Source organism: Choloepus didactylus, chromosome 9 (genome assembly GCF_015220235.1).
Source record: "Choloepus didactylus isolate mChoDid1 chromosome 9, mChoDid1.pri, whole genome shotgun sequence".
Lineage (NCBI taxonomy): Eukaryota > Metazoa > Chordata > Mammalia > Pilosa > Megalonychidae > Choloepus > Choloepus didactylus.
The window spans coordinates 58,028,172-58,046,295 of NC_051315.1; the positions used below are offsets into that span (position 1 = coordinate 58,028,172).

Here is an 18,124-nt window from a genome sequence, read left to right on the forward strand (position 1 = left end):
CTCCACCGGCAGTTCTCATCTCCAAATAAATACGTAAAGAAAACCTACCACCAAAGACAACCAAACTCTAGAAGGTGGATATACACAGTGCTGTAATGAAAAAGCCGATTTTAATGCTATATAAATTATTCTAGACCAAAACCAAAAAGAAGAGAGAAAAGGTAGGAAGGGAGGGAGGGAGGGAGGAAAGATTGATTTTACAGTTAGCATGATTCTGAGACTAAAACGCATAGAACTACAAACACACAAACATATAAACTAATCTCACTTAAAACAATAAGAATAAAAATGCCTTATAAAACATTAACTACATTAAAAATAATCCACTAAGCGCAAATATGATTTGTTCTAAGGATATAAAGTGAAGATGTAATATTAGAAAAATCCATCACAAGAATAGGTGTTAATTCGGCACTCATTCCTGGTAGATTCTTAAACTCAAAACAGGACATTTCTTTACAAAACAAAATCTTTCTTACCTCCTAATATACTTAAAAGTGAAAAACACTAAGAGGCATTTAAAAAAAAAAACAAAGGGTGCCTGCTATTATCATATTTAATATTTTCCCTAGAAATTTCTGGCCATTGCCAAACCCATAACCAGTTAAGTAACTAGAAAGAAAAAGCCAGTTTTCCTTATATATAGACAACAGACATCCACTTGGAAGGATTCATAGACTAAACATCACAAAATCAATAGGTTTCATAAATAAGACCAGTAATTAATATGCAGGTGAGAATGTTGTATGTATGCTAATATTAGTCACTGCAATATGGTTTTTGCTATTCCACGTTATTTTTAAGTCCTAAAATCCTATCATGTTTTGTAGCTATCTCAGATATTGGCCAGCACCTCATTTGCCTGCTGTGCCAATTTGGATGTATTATGTCCCTCAAAATGCCATGTTCTTTAATGCAATCTTGTGGGGGCTGACATTTTAGTGTTGATTAGGTTGGAATCCTTTGATTGGGTGTTTCCATGGAGATGTGATCCAATTAACTGCAGGTGAGAACTTTGATTGGATTATTTCCATGACGGTGTTAGCCCGCCCATTCAGGATGGGTCTTGACTGATTTACTGGAGTACTTTAAAAAGAGCCACACAGGCCCAGAGCTGCTGCAGCTAAGAGAGACATTTTTGAGATGGCCTTTGAAAGCAGACTTTTGCTAATGCATTGGAGATGCTAGCCCAGAGTTCAGAGTTTGCTCCAGAGAAGCTAATAGAGGACAAAATGCCCCAAGAGCAACATTTTGAAGAATGCACAGGAGTTGAGAAAGTCCCCTGAACACAACCTGGGAGCAAGTAGTTGCCAGCCACGTGCCTTCTGACCTAACAGAGGTTTTCCAGACACCACTGGCCATCCTTCAGTGAAGGTACCCTATTGTTGATGCCTTGGACACTTTATGGCCTTAAGACTATAACTTTGTAACCAAATAAACCCCCTTTATAAAAGCCAATCGATTTCTGGCATTTTGCATTCTGGCAGCATTAGCAAACTGAACACCCTCCTTGACTCTAATCCCTCTATACCCTCCCTGAATTCCCATGTTCCTGTCACCATCTATACAGGCCCTCCCAAACCTCTTAACCACTCAGCTTCTCATACACATACACAAAATAAAAACAAGGAAACCTGTAAATAAACCTGGTCTAAGGAATCTATTAAAGGGAGCACAACTCTTTGCTAGGAAAGCAAACACACTGACAGGACCATTCTTCCTCCGGTGGCTGAAGAAAACAGATACAAACTGTGGCTGCCCAGAGGCAGTGGTGTGGAAAGGGTTGCTAAACAGAGTGGGAAGGGAATAAAGCCCAATAACTCTAGGGTAGAGGATACTGAGGTCAAAGAAACAGAGTCAGTTGAGTCAGAGGGACACTTTGTAATATGCTTAGGAATTTTTTATTTGAATTAAATATTTAGTTTTACTAATATTCAAATGAAATCTGAACATTTTAAAATAAAATGCCATTGATAACCAGTATTCCAGCATTATATTAAATAAACCAAAATTTCATTCCAGTATTGTAATTAAAAAGTAAATGTATGTTCCAAAGATAAGTGATTTTAGGAAATATTTTCTTAAATAAAGTTAAACAAGTTGGTCTACCACAGAACTTCTCGGTACATTACCATGAGTTTTCAAAAGACAAATACATTACGACCTTGTTCTAGTTTGCTAATGCTGCTGGAATGCAAAAGCACCAGAGATGGATTGGCTTTTATAAAAGGGGTTTATTTGATTACACAGTTACAGTCTTAAGGCCATAAAGTGCCCAAGGTAACACATCAGCAATTGAGTACCTTAACTGGAGAATGGCCAATGGTGTCCAGAAAACCTCTGTTAGCTGGGAAGGCATGTGGCTGGCATCTGCTCCAAAGTTCTGGTTTCATAATGGCTTTCTCCCAGGATGTTCCTCTCTAGGCTGCAGTTCCTCAAAAATGTCACTCTTAGTTGCAGTTGGGGTATTTGTCCTCTCTAAGTTCTCTGAAGCAAGAGTCTGCTTTCAACAGCCATCTTCAAACTGTCTCTCATCTGTAGCTCCTGTGCTTTCTTCAAAATGTCCCTCTTGACTGTAGCTCCTCTTCAAAATGTCACTCTCAGTTGCACTGAGTTCCTTCTGTTTGTCAGCTCATTTATATGGCTCCACTGATCAAGGCCCACCCTGAATGGGTGGGGCCATGGAAATTATCCAATTAGAGTCATCACCCACAGTTGGATGGGGCACATCTCCATGGAAACACTCAAAGAATCACAATCTAATCAAAACTGATACATCTGCCCACACAAGATTACATCAAAGATAATGGTGTTTGGGGGCACATAATACATTCAAACTGGCACAGACCTGTTTCCCAAATTTAACTGAGCATGGAATCCTTTCCTTGAGGAAGATCTCTCAAGACTGGCATCTTCAGGTAACTGGGAAATTTCATTTACAGTGGTAACAAACAAAATAGGAATAGCCTAGATCAAGAACTATGTAGGTTCTGTATGAAAAAAATTATAAAACATGCCTGTAACACATATATGACCTTGATATATGGAAAGGCATTTTATGCTCCTAAATCATACACATATGTCAATAGTACCTGAATTCACTTTTACATTTAACATGGTTCCAATGGAATTGGGGCAGGGGAAAGGGGTGAGGAGGGAGAATCCAATAAAAATGATTCTAAAATTTATCTGAAGAATACACAGGTGAGAATAGGTAAGAAAATATAGAAAGGAAAAAAAAAGGGAAGGGGCTTGTCTATTAGATTTAGCATTTGTAATTGTAACACTATAATACAATAATAGGGTACTAGTTGAAGAACTGATGTACAGTTCAGTGAAACAAAAAAGATATCCCCAAACAAATCTTGCTATATTTAGGATGTTAATACGATAAATGAAATATCATAAATCAATGTTAAAAAGGTAGATTATTCCATAAAGAGTGCTGAAGTCCAAAATAAATTCCATATTTATTAAATATTTAAATATAAAAAATGAAATCTTATAAAACCTGAAAGGTAGTATCTGTTAATTAATAAAATTAACAATCTGAGGGGAAGTCTGGATTCAAAGGCAAAAAGAAATCAAAGAAAAGGACATATATTGGCTACAAAGAAACAAACATTCAGGTGAAAAAAAATCATAATTGACTCAAATGAGCATAAAAGTTTAGTATAGAAGAGGTACTTTGTTCAACACCTTATCTTTATAAAATTTACTTAAATTTCACAATGATGCTATCATGCAAGTATTACTCTCTCTTTTAAAAGAGGAAAAAGGCTCAGCAGTTCAGTTTCTCTCCCAAACCTGTAAATATAAGATGCAATAAATAATAAGACCTGGATTCAAACTCAAGCCAACTTCAAAGGCCATGCTTTTGACTATTAAACTATCCTGCCCCCAACTAAGGGTTATTATTCTTAATCTACAGAGAAAGATACAAATATCAATTCTTAAGAAAAGAATAAAGGGGTAAATAAACATGTTATAAAGTTGGTCAATAAGTATGAAAAACCTCAATAGTAATCAAAGAAATGTAAATAAAACAATAACATACCAATTTTCATCTATTACAAACATGTTTACAAAAATAATAGCCAGGAGTGACAGGAATGCAAAATGTTACAGTTCTTCTGGAAAATTTTTTTTGACATTGCAAAAGCAAAAAGCCTTAAGGATATGTCCTTTGATCCAGTAATTGTGTTCTTACAAAATTACCCTAAGAAAATAGTTTGTGTGCAAATATTTATTTAGTGTTATTTATAGTAATGAAACACTGAAATCAGCCTAAATGTCTAGTAGGTAATTTGTTAAATAAATATGGTATACCAATAAGATGGAATATATTTTCAAAGAATTTGGTAATGTGGGAGAATACTCTCCATGTGGAAAAAAGAAAAAACTGATACAAAGCTATATAGATTCCATGAACACAATTATGTTAAAAAAAAAAAAAAAAACACATATGCATATGAAAAAAAAAACTGGAATGTAATGCACCAACATATTAAATGTTGTTCTCAAAATCACAGGTTTTTTTCCATTTACTTTTCTGAATTTACCAAGAATTTAGACATGACCTTATATTATGTCAAGTAAAAGTTTAAAAATAAGCATCTTATCAAAATTACCAGAAAGAACAATGCTACTTATTAAAGGAAATTATTAAGTAGAATTGTACTTCAAAAGGGATCCAGATAAAAACTAAAGGACAAATGGGGTGGGATGGGGGGATGATTTGGGTGTTCTTTTTTCACTTTTATTTTTTATTCTTGTTCTGGTTCTTTCTGATGTAAGGAAAATGTTCAGAGATAGATTGTGGTGATGAACGCATAACTATGTTATCATACTGTGGACAGTGAATTGTTTACCATGGATGATTGTATGGTGTGTGAATATATTTCAACCACACATTGTGCAACAATCTGTATTGGGAGAAATGACCAAGATCACAGCAGAAAATCTGTAAGTAAAAACTGCAGACCCCAGGCAAGAGCCCCTGCCTCAGGACAGCCTGAACTGCAAAGCCTTGCGGTGCTAGAGAGCAACACTGTCTGAACAAGCGAATATACCTCCGCTCAGCTCCAACTGGAGTTTTAATGTTAGCTGCTCAATACAAACTACAAATCCCCGACAAGCAGGCAGAGGCTTTTGGTGACAACTGACCTTGGAGAGCCAGGGGACGTATCTGTTTCGGGACAGGCAGCCCAAAGTATCAGGTGCTACCTCTGGCCGACAGGTGAATCTAGGAGCCATAGACTGACCATGAAAGGGGGCTTTCTGTCCCTTTCTCTCTCTCTCAACCTGGGCGGCTCAGTGAAGAAAGCCTCAGCTGTTTTCAGCTTGCAGTGCTCTGCAGTAGAGAAAGCCTCAGCCATTTTAAATTTGCAGCACTCTGACCCAGAGAAGGGTGGAGATAGCAAAGTCAGAGAAACAAAGAATCTATTTATATGTAAATAACCTCTCTCTAGGGAGCATATCTTTCCTAAGAGGAAGAAGTCGGTGCCAAGCTCTATTACCCGCCTTCCATTCAGAACCAGACCCCAGAGCCTGGGGGAAAACAGCCATGGGCCACACCTCCTTACACCAGTCTGGAGTGATAGGCTGAAGGGTGCTACCTGCTGGGCAGAAAAGAACAGGGTGTGTCAATCCTCTAAGACACACCATCAGGGAAACCGGATATTGAATACTTCCTCCTTCTGGGACCTGAGCCTGTTCTGGTCTGGGAAAACCTGATTGGGGTAACCAAGGAAACCAGATGCCTAGACATCAGAAAACTACAACCTACACTAAGAGAGATGAAGTTATGGCCCAGTCAAAGAAACAAACTTACACTTACACTGAGATACAGGAATTTAAACAACTAATGCTAAATTAATTCAAAAAGTTTAGAGAAGATATGGCAAAAGAGATAAAGGCTATAAAGAAAACACTGGGCATACATAAGGCAGAAATTGAAAGTTCGAAAAAACAACTGACAGAATCTATGGAAATGAAAGGTACAACACAAGAGACGAAAGACACAATGGAAACATACAACAACAGTTCTCAAGAGGCAGAAGAAAACACTCAGGAACTGGAGAACAAGATACCTGAAAGCCTGTACACAAAAGAACAGATAGAGAAAAGAATGGAAAAATATGAGCAACATCTCGGGGAACTTAAGGACAAAACAAAATGCAAGAATGTACGTGTCATGGGTGGCCCAGAAGGAGAAGAGAAGGGAAAAGGGGCAGAAGCAACAATAGAGGAAATAATCAATGAAAATTTCCCATCTCTTATGAAAGACATAAAATTACAGATCCAGGAAGCGCAGCATACCCCAAACAAAATAGATCTGAATAGGCCTACGCCAAGACACTTAATAATCAGATTATCAAATGTCAAAGACAAAGAGAGAATCCTGAAAGCAGCAAGAGAAAAACAATCCATCACATACAAAGGAAGCTTAATAAGACTATGTGTGGATTTCTCAGCAGAAACCATGGAAGCAAGAAGGATATGGGGTGATTTATTTAAGATACTTAAAGAGAAAAACTGCCAACCAAGAATTCTACATTCAGCAAAACTGTCCTTCAAATATGAGAGAGAGTTTAAAATATTCTCTGACAAACAGACAATAACAGAGTTTGTGAACAAGATACCTGTTCTACAGGCAATACTAAAGGGAGCACTACAGACAGATAGGAAAAGATAGGAGTGAGAGGTTTGGAACAGAATTTTGGGTGATGGTAGCACAGCAATGTAAGTACACTGAACCAAGATAACTATGAATATGGTTGAAAGAGGAAGGTTAGGAGCATGTGGGACATCAGAAGAAAAGAGGAAAGATAACGACTGGGACTTTATAACTCAGTGAAACCTAGAGTGTTCAACAATTGTGCTAAAATGTACAAATATGCTTTTTCATGAGGGAGAACAATGAATATCAGCCTTGCAAGGTGTTAAAAAATAGGGAGGTATTGGGGGAAAATTACAATCAATGTAAACTAAAAAAAAAAAAAAAGGGGGGGATCCAGATTTAAAGTCCAAAGTTGTTCTGTGTTCTGTTTCTGGCTCGTCAGTTGTTACCTGAGAACCTTGGTCAAATCACAACTTTCCCCCTTTTGTAAAACAGAGGTAATAGCTGCTCCCTTTATTTACCTCAGAGGATTAGAGTATCCAGTAATGTAAAAACATTTAAACTGTGAAGAGATAAATACAATTATGTGAATATTTTTATTATAACATTTTAAGAACTATGTGGATTTGAGCCATATCACATAAGAGTCCTCAATGTTGCATGACTATTACTTTATGTGTACATAGACAGTGGTGTCTTTTATACCCCAGGAGCTATATTTCAAGCTTTCATTACTACTCTCCACCAGAACTCTCCCCTACTTTCCCTCCCAAAGTAGAAAGGTCAGTGTGATACACTAGAAGGAGTATACATATTTGGGCTGCCATGCTGGACTTGGTATCTGCCAACTACTCGAATTCAAGCAAGTTTCATAACATCATTGGGCTTCACTTTCTTCATCTGTAAAATAGGGATAGTCTCTATCTTGCATAGATTCCAAGATTTAAGATAACATGAGTCTGGCCCATAACAAATGCCTTTCACTCCCAACAGATGATCTTCCTCGTGACAACTAGAAGGAACAGATGCTCCAGGGGGCCACAGTTTCTGTCTATTTTGTTCTCTGCAGCATCCCCTTAGAAGACTGCCTGGCAGAGTAGTTGCCCAACAAGTATTTGGTGAGTGAATAAATTTCCTCAACCCTCTCAAAATGTATCTATATCTGTGCCTTCTTTTCTGCCAGAGAAAAGTGGCCCCTTTTCTAATCCAAAACTAATCCAGATCCCTATCCATCCAGCTCCTAAAGACTTGGTTGCATTATTTATCCCCTCCTTTTCACATAGATTCAACCTCTGCTTCCCTTGACTTCTTTCCTACAGTGAGAATACCTTAAAAATGAAAGGAAAAACTCACCCGTGCACTCTGTCCCAACCTAACTACCATGTCTCCAATTTAAGATTCTTGAGTGTTTTACACTCACTGTCACCAATACTTCATCTCCTTAGTCTGGCCTCTGCCCACAACACTCCTCGAAAACTGGCTCTTGCTAAGGTCACCATTTGCTTCCAAATTACCAAATTCAGAGAGCCTTATAATCTTTACTTATAGGACCTATCTGTGACTACTAAGTGTTCACAACATACTCTTTCTTGGTTCTCTCTTCTGATTTCTGTAACTCTCTCTCTCTCGGTTCCTCTGATCTCCAGTTGCTAGTTCTCAGTCTTTCAAGGTCCTTTCCCTTTCCCTCCCCCTCAAATTTGGGTGAAGCACTGTAATGTGTGAGCAAGCCCTCTTGAGTCAATTTGATGATCTGGGGCAAACCACAATCTTTCTGAGCTCGTAACCTCAGCAGTAAAATGGGGATAATAATAACAGCAGCAACATTATCTACATTGTAGAATGGAGAATTCAAGGGGGTGATGTATGTAAAAAGTTTAACAAAGTGCCTGGCACACAGTAAAGTCTCAATAAACATTATTATCATAAATCATCTTCTTTTACTCTATACATTCTTCCACAGCTTCAACATCAAATCTCTATCTTCAGCAAAGACCACTTTCCTGACTGGCCTCCAGATCGATCGATCTATCTATCTATCTATCTATCTATCTATCTATCTATCTATCTATCTATCTATATACATATATCATTGCCTATCTATCTATCTATCTATCTATCTATCTATCTATCTATCTATCTATCTATCTATATACATATATCATTGCCTATCTATCTATCTATCTATCTATCTATCTATCTATCTATATACATATATCATTGCCTACCAGACTCTTTACTTACAAGTCCCACAGCACAATAACCTCAGCATATTTCACCCAATACATTTAAACTGGACCTACCTACATTTCCTTCAGACACCTGGAAACAACATGCTTCTAGTCTTCTAATCCCTCAGTCAATAAATGCATCACTACTGATCTGTGGACCAAGTTAGAAGGGAGGAATCATCCTACACCACTTTACATGCTTGCATTCATGCCACCAGATTCATAAGCCTACCTCTATGGAGCCATCACTGGTCCAAGCCATCCTCATTGCTTGCCTAAACTACTACACTAGGCTTTTCCATTAACTGGTCTGTTTGTAGCTCACCAGCTCACTCTGTGCACACCACTCCCAGATTGCTTTTTTCTGAATCACCAATCCTATAGCAGCTCTTTATCTCCTGAAGAACAAAACCTAAACTCCTTTGCACAGTATACAATGTCCATCATCTAAGCAATCACTTTTCTTTCTAGCCACTTCTCTGCCACTCCGCATTCACACTGTATTCTAGACATCCCAGAACTCAACAAGGTCTCACATTTTTGCAATATTCTATATGCTGTTCTCTCTTCCTAGAATATAGCACTTAACCTGACGAACATCACCAACCCTCCTCTATGAGATCTTCTCCATGGTAGTGTAGTAGAGTAAAACTGTACTGATTCAAGTCATGTTTCTGTTGATTACTAGCTATCTGACCTTGAACAAGTTACTTAACCTCTCTGTGCCTATTTCCTCATCTATAAGGTAGGATTAAAAACAATACCTATACCTCTTAGGGTTGTTGTGAGGAATAAATGAATCAATACATGCAAAGAGCTTAGAACAGGGCCTAGCACATGGTATATAAGATATGTAAGGGTTAGCTGTTAAATGTTCTGCAATCCTTACTGAAAAAAATCAAACCCTCCAGATTCTATGCTCACACATTACCTATCCCATTCTATTATTATAGCAACTATTGCAACATATTTTAATTGTAATCTGTGAGCTGTGCGCAGAATATATCTTCTGCACTGTTATTTCCTCAGTGCTGGGCAAGTAGCAGTCACATGTTCATTGAATTAATTAAACTTAAATAAATTATATTTCTAAATCACATAATAAACTGATTAAAAATACTGATATGCTCTTAGACTATTTAGAACATATCTTCACAATACAGGTGATCTTTATGAGCAGACTCACAGTATTAAAAGTTGACAGTTTCAAACTTAATTTCCTAATCCCAAGGAATTCTACAAACCAAATATTTAAATTAATCACTCTTACATACACACACAAAGTTTTCCTTTTTGCTTATGATTAAGCAAAAGGGGTTGAGAGAAGCAGTGGAAGGGCAGAGAAGCTTCAGAGCAAATTAGAAAGTAAAAGTCTAGCATAATACTCTACCAGTGATGGCAAACTCAAATGCCTTCAGGGGCCAGGCAATGAATAAAGTAGATAAGGCAAGGCAAAGAGAGTATTAGGGACTGTGGCAAATTAAAGAACACATGCCTTGTGTAAAGGAATTCCAATTTAATATTGTTTAAAACAAAGTGCCACTAAACTGAGTATTTCCAATGGAATTTGGCCTGTGGCCAACAGTTTGTGGCCTCTGTGTGAGAATTCAATAAAAGCTATTGATCTACTACTCTGAACAATCAGGAGGGAGGTAGGAAAGAGAAGGCAAGAAGAGTAGTGAAAATTTGGAGAGAAAGACTGTTAGTGTAACAACTACCCCAAATTGCTAAGAGAGCTCCTATTTTCTGATCCCCAGTCTGGGATTTGTAATAAGAAAATAAACTTTGTGTTTTAAAAATACTGGTGTTTACACATCAGCCTGGATAACTCTTACAAATAAGCTGAATGAAAAAAGGGACAGAATACATACAGTAAGATGGCAACTTCATGGCATTCAAAACACAATACTAAACAAAATATTGATAGGTTAGTTCTGGAAGGTGGGAAAGGAGATATAATATAGGATGTTCTATTACTTAAGCTGGTTAGTGGGTACATAAGTGTTTATTGTTTATACACACACATACGCATTATAAATTCTTTTGGTTGCATGAGGGATTTCATGCTAAAGGTGTTTAATCTTAAAAAAAAAAATATCTGAGTATACAGTTTATCACATACGATTTTGATATTCCAGAAACATCTCAACCATTCGGTCTTCTTCCTTTAACTTCATAGACAACTTTTCTGAAAAAGAAATTCAAATTCAATTCAGCTGAAATATGTTAAAAAACAAGAACAGCAAAAACAGCATGTTATGAGTTTGCTTTAGGTACCTGCAAATGCTTTAATAGAGTCCTTGTAGGTATCTCTTAGCCCCACCATCTGACAGGAGGTGTCACTGACAGCACTTTTGAATTTATTCCAAAATTCATTTATGCTTTTATCAAATAGTGCCAGTTCGTCCTCTATCATTATTGAAGACAATGCTACAAAACAAATAGAACACATTTTTAAAAGGTACTAAAATCAAATCAACCATATTTTGGCAGTTTGACCTTTGCTAGAAAATAGTAACTTACCTTTAACTCCAGGGCAGATCAAGCCACCTAGAGCTTAACTATGTTTAAGATACAGTGAGAATCCTGGAAACGCCTAGGAACTTGGTTACTAGGTTAAGTGTAATTGCACTGGACACTCACATGCTGTATGACCCAGGAAAAATGACTCTGACTCCTTTTTCCTCACATGTAAAATTGATAACTTTTTAAGGTTCTTTCCAACGCTGACACTTTCTCATTCCGGCCTGGATCCCCAGGTCCCAGGTGTCCCGTTTCCCCCCCTTCCCCACAGCCCCATAGGACAAGGCTTCAAACATCTACCCTTCCTCTTCCTCATACCCCAGATCAGGAAAGACAGCAGTAAATGGAGCCTGGAATGGGAGTTTAATGGGTTTAGTCCAGGACCTGTACAAGTCACCTCAGTTATCCGGGCCTCAGTATCCTCCTCTGTAAAAGGATGTCCTGGAAAACTCCAGGCCCCACCAGTTCTCGGTGACGCGAAAACCTTCCCAATGACCAAAAATCTTTTCTGAAGGGCCATAGACATCTCTCTCAGTGAAACCCAGAACCCCTCAGCGTCGCCGCTGCCCCCCTGGCAAGGTTCATTTCACAGATGCCCCTTCTGAAAACACACATTTCGCCCCCAAATCCATGTCCCCCTACAGCGAACAGGGAATCCGGGAGCCCCGCTCAGCTCAGCTCCCACCTCCCTTACCTTCGCGGGCAGGTCTGAGCCCTGCCGCCTTTCTCACACGGAATCAGGATCACCTAGGGCCAACAGTGAGTCTCCAAACCCCACTACTGGAGCCACGGCAACGTTCTGATTTCAAATCTAGGACTCCTCGCGCCACTCCGCCACCCGCCTACCGGCGTCTGCTCGCCTTCTGATTGGTGAATAGCATAGTCTCTCCATGAAGGGATTGGTTGAGCTCACCATCCGGGATTCTCGCGAAAAAAAGGGGGGGGGCGAAAGGCATTCTGGGATTGGTAGTTCTTTAGGTGCAACATCCGGACTCTCAGCTCTGCCTTAGAAAGTATTAATAGCTGCTGGAGGATTCAACCCAGAGTTTCAAATAAAGGTTTCTGCAACAAATGTAAATATTGAACTTTAACCGGTTCTTTTGCGAAGTATGTTCCCTCTTCTTTGATACTATTCGTAGACTAAAATAAAGCTAATTAAAAATAATAAAGTTAATAAAAATATTTAATATGTCTCTAACAACAAATACTGTTGTTTAATAACTCGTTCATTGGGATGTAGCAGATATTTTTATAAGATTATTGACTTCTAATATTAACAGCTCCAATATTTCCTGATTCTCTGTTTTTGATCATGTGAAGTAAAACGGGAACATTAAAATATAGCCCCTTCCTCACTGGAAACTCAGTGCCTGGAAACTGAACGGCCAAGATTCTTGGCACCTCCCCTCTCAAATTGTTGCAGATATAGGAGAAAAAGAAAGGGGGGGAGGTGTCGGAGGTAATTCAAGGTTTCTAGCGGGGATGTTTGAGAAAATAGCGATGCTGCTGGCAAGAATTAAAATTGTCTAAGCTTTGGTTTGGTGTGTTAAGGGAAATTTGATGGAGAGCAGAAGCCATGATGAGTTAAGAATTGAACGTGTTGAGTTTGAGTGGATATTGTCATTACATCTAAGTGTTAATGTTCTGTAGACAGTTTACTTCTCTAATAATTAGCTCAATGACGAACCACCTCCAGCTCTTCAAAAAGACTGCCTGGGTCTGAAAAGCCAGGCTCCATCATTAACTAGATGTGATCTTGGGCAAGTTACTTGGTCAGTTTCCTCATCTTTCAAGTGAATGTAATGATAATGTGCCTGATGTGAAGACTAAAAGAGATAATAAATGCAAATGCCTTAAAACAAGGCCCTGTAAGTGCTCAAAATTGTTTCTTGTTTTTATGATTTCTACTCCACCTACTTCCGATGTGCATATAAAACACATGTAAATAAAGCATTAAACAGAACAAAACCTAACTTAGCAAAGAAGTAGAGAAATTGTTGCAATTGAATACTAACTTTAGCTAAGATGATGCATATATTTCCCATTACTGGAAAATCCCACTACTTGTAAAATAGCTGATTTTAAGGAAACATGCGTTATGCTATGTCTGAGAAAACTAAGAACAGAATGCATCCCCTCTATCCCAATCAAATTGATTTAATTAGTTGGTTAGGAGGTTTGTGTGCATGTGTGTGTGGTTTTTTGTTGTTTGTTGTTGTTGTTGTTGTTTTGCGCTACTCAATAATTTGCCAATGCCTCACAAATACAACTTTAATTTCAGCATAGTGAATACTAAATTTCTAGCAATAATTAAAAAACAGAAATTTCTTAAAGCCATTACTAGCTTAAGATAAATTATTTCATTGACTTGGGGTAATACTTGAACTACCTTTCTAAGGTATTCCTTATGGAACCTGGCAGAGCATGACTACTCCATGAGAAAAATGGAAAAATAATACATTAGCGGGGCTTTGGGATCTTCACAACTTACGTAAGACTGTGGATATAGCTCTTTGATTAAAGTGAACATCTTACAGCTGACTCATTTTTCTGCCCTCTTTAGGGGACCGTGTTTATAAAGGTGACTCCAATTAAGAGCAAGCAGAAACACACAGAAAGGTCCTCAAAATAGGTTCTTACTGTTTACAGAAAATTCCTTCTTTACTATTTGTGCAGCTACCCTAGATAATGTTTTGCGGGTCTGCAAGAACAGTATGTTGCTATCTTGCAAATCTCCAAATTGGAATGGACTCGAGTATTATCAAAATCATCTACTCTGTTTCTTGAGGGCAAGAAAGAGGTCCAAACTATCCAATTCTGATTTGCCAAGAGTGAACAAGCTGCAGCAAAGCTTTCTTGGCCAAAAACTCCAAGTATGTGAAAGAGACTCAATATTTGAATCCTTCATGGCAACGCGTAGAAAGAAAGAAAGAAAAGTATGGAAAGCATCCAGAGGACCTGCTCTCTGAAGAATGGAAAATAAAGATGCCTAGTATTATGAGGTCAAAAATTATTTTCTTCTTTGACCATGACATGTTCATGAAAATAAAGCCCCTTGTCAAAGTGAAAAGGTCTTTATGACTGTTTCCTTTCATTACCATTAACAATCCAAAAAGCAACAATAAAATAAATGTGTTAATAATATACTTGGGGAACCAAATACTGGGCACTCTATTGCCAAGAGGTATTTTAAGACAGGACAAGGAGTTATTGTTATCAATATTTAACCCATCACAATGTACCCTAAAATCAGCTGCCAGTCTAAATATCATTTGCTTAGACATTGAGCTTGTTGTGATAAATCTTCTTCCATTTCACAAATATATACCTAAGAACTTCTGATTTCAGAAATCTTGAAGCATTTACCTGAAAGCACAATTTTATGGGTTGGGCATCTCAGAGCTACAGCTGAATGAGTGATGGTGCTGATTTCTACGGTTTTCACTACTTGGATCAAGGAATACAAATCATGGAGGAGTGGCCAACTAGTTCACCAAGTTGATGAATTGCTCATTGAGTTCAACTAACTCTAGTGTAAAGAAAATTAATTATCCTGCTTAATAGGAAACTTTGTTAGGTCCTTTGGTGGTCCAAGAAAAAATTTTGTGGATGCATAGGTCATGATCATTGCTAGGGAAGAATGCATAATGAGACTAATGGAGGAGCTTACCTGGAACAGCTGTAGCTGCATCGTTTATAATAGAGTCACTATGGAGTGCCAATATTCCTGGGATGCTAGCCAGAATGGAGGTAATTATTTTCTGAAAGTCACTAGGGTCTAAACTCAGTCTGAAATAAATCCATTTTGCAATGCAAAGTGACACCAGAGAGGTCTCAAATACAATTTATTTTAGAGAAGACAGATAAGCTTGTGGTAAAAGATAATGACCATGCACAGTAATAATAAAGGTCAATGCCCCCAAAGTATATATTTTTTTTACTACCGCTACATCAGTGATACAAGCTAACATTCAGATATTTCAGAATGTTGTTGAATTGTAGTGAACACTGTAATTCATAGACAAATGGTTCATTTTGTGATAAGATTACAACTTGTGGCTATGCAATATTTGGCATGGCAAAAGATACTGAATAAATTAGAGTCTTTGTTCTACAGGTCACAGTCTAAATAAAACAGACAGGATTAGTAAAATCAAAACTTTGGGAAAATATAAGTGAATCAGAATGAGAAATTTCTGTGATCAGAAATAACTGGAATTATTCAACTACTGGAATTATCTAAAAACAAGGCAATAGTAAAATAAAAGCAGTCATTAAGATGAGGGAGGTAATTAAGGCAATCAAATCGTGCTAGGGAGGTTGGAGAACTGAAGATAAACATGGAAACTATGGAAATGAGGGGATCCTGGCTGTGGGTACTCTGGACAGTGACATGAGATTACAGTGACCCTAATGTCATGCTTAACTTGTTTGCGTCAGGAATTCAACTGAGAATTTGGTGAAAGCTGTGGCCTTCTTCCAAGAAACGTGCACATGCATTAGCATTTTGTATATAGTTTCAGGAATTTCACTGACTTACTAAAGAAATCAAATTTGAGTTAAGGACTCCTGGCTAAGATTAGACCCCAAAGCATACTCTAAAGGACTTTTTCTCCACTCCCAAAGTGCTTTTCCTGGAATGGCAGAGTTCTGGTTGAACACACATGGAGGAATCAAATGGAGAGTTCTGCGACAACAGGAAGAAAGGGGGTTGATCCTGAAAGGAATGGTGGTTGGCCGTGCAATCTTCTGATGACCCTGTATTGTGTAAGACATTTTGCTGGATTCCCAGATGCAATGGTGAACAATTAAACTTGTTCCTGCTCTCTTGGACTTGGCTCTGCTCTCAGGCCAGAGGAGGAGTTTGAAGATTGTGAAATAATTCAAAGACTTAGATCAGTAAATATTTAGTGGAAGAAGGAGAGAGGTAGGGAGGATGGGGGAGAGGAGAAAGGGGGTAGAGGGAGGCAGAGATGTCAGAATGAAAAGGAGAAGGGACATAAGAAATGTGTATGAGAATAAAATTTTATCACTTTGCCTTACTTGGCCTCTATCAAGAATCTCACAATTGGAGGTAAACTCCACCTTTATAAACTGAAATATTTGTCAAAAATAAGAATAACTAATGTTAATTATAGCTAAATTTTTTTTTTAGTGTTTTCTATATGCCTTAAGTAAAAAATGAGAATAGAAAGGAGGTTCTAAAAGGAGGGAAAAGAGAACAGACCAAACTTGCATCCGTAGGAAAGAGTGAAATAATGCAGACCCCAAATAAGGTATTTGAGAGAAAGTACTTTATGGCAGATATTGAGAAAGTGATACAATGAAAGGCACAGGAGAGTATGGATACCTAGCATCAAGGGAGGGATGGATTAAGACAGAGTTTTGAAAATTTAGTCTGCACAAGAAACATGTAGGGGCTTGACTAAATGTGCGTGTTTCTGGGCCTCATTCCCAAAGCATCTAACTCTGTGATCTGGAGTGGGCCTGGGATTCTGCATGCAGGTGGAGTGAGGCAGGTGATCCCTAGACCACCCTTAGAGAAAGATAGCCACAAAAGGAGGATGAGGGTAGAGGTAGATCTACCTTCTTCTGAAATCTTGATCTAGGTAGCTTGAACATGATTCTGCTGTGTCAATTAGTGAACTGATTTGGGAAACACCTTGAACTCCAACAAGCTTGGTTGTGAAATGTTGAAGTCACTTAGCTTGTCAGGGGGACTCTGCCAATGGAGGAAAAACCTCTCCTCAAGGAGCATTAGCTGCAGAAAGGGTCAACCTCTTATATGTCCCTCCTGCTGTGATCCACATACGAGGGGTACCAGGGAGCATCCTCACCCCAAGCCATGGCAAGTCTAAGTGCAGATGGCAAGCTGAGGAGGACTGAGGAGACGCTTCAAAAGAGATTTCCCACAGGAACAAACTCATAAAATATGTATTTAAGGGTTGTAGAGTTGAAAGTGAAAGTTCACCTCTAAGTCAAGTAAATTTTCTTTCTGTTTTATTATTTGTTTCATTTTGTTTTTTATTTTGTATGATTGCTTTTTAAATTTTTCTATAGTTATATAAAATATCTACATGATTTCAAACTCAAATCTATAAAATAAGGTGTATTTTTAAAAAGCTAGATTCTGTCCCTGATGCCTCTACTCGATTCCCTCCCTTCCCTAATAGGCAACGTTTGAAACAAAAATTTTAAATGGTTTTTCTTCTATTCTTCTATTTTCTCTAAACAAGCACATATGTGTATATATACATTATGACTTTCTTAAATAAATAGATAGATAGATAGATAGATAGGTAGATAGATATAGTTCTCTACCTTAAATAAGCTTTCTTGAGCCAGCCAGTTTATAGCATCATCTTTGTGGGAAAATGCATGTTGAGTTTGGACTAACCAAATAACAAACATTTTTTAAACACAGCCTTTTTATAAATTAGCACTCACATAGAGCTGAATTAAAACATTAATTCAACATACATTCACTGAATAACTATAATGGACCCAGAGGCAGTTCCAGGTTTTGTGGGATCTAAAGCTCTCAAAATATTAGGGGACTCTAATAAAAAATAATATAAAACCATTAATACAAATTTAGGTGAATGTGAATATTTATTTCAAATGAGAAATCACATTAATTACTAGGACCTCAAAAATAAAGGCTCCTTTCTTCTGAGACCTCTTTAGGCAATTTACCAGAAATCTGACAGAGATGCTGCCTGATTATAACTTAACCTCCCTTCCCCATCTA

General features: G+C 37.8%; 1 protein-coding gene across 2 annotated transcripts in view; it reads right to left on the reverse strand.

Moving 5' to 3' along the window:
* The window catches only part of SPC25 (SPC25 component of NDC80 kinetochore complex), a 30,063-nt gene extending 17,896 nt beyond the window's left edge, over positions 1–12,167 (reverse strand). For both annotated transcript variants that reach the window (XM_037850202.1, XM_037850201.1), the window contains exons 1-3: positions 12,068–12,167; positions 11,128–11,280; positions 10,973–11,038 (exon numbers count right to left, since the gene is read on the reverse strand). In XM_037850202.1, the coding sequence (XP_037706130.1) occupies positions 10,973–11,038; positions 11,128–11,266 (205 nt within the window). In that variant the 5' untranslated portion in view covers positions 11,267–11,280; positions 12,068–12,167. The remainder of the gene's footprint in view (positions 1–10,972; positions 11,039–11,127; positions 11,281–12,067) is intronic.
* Positions 12,168–18,124: the final 5,957 nt, after the last annotated feature.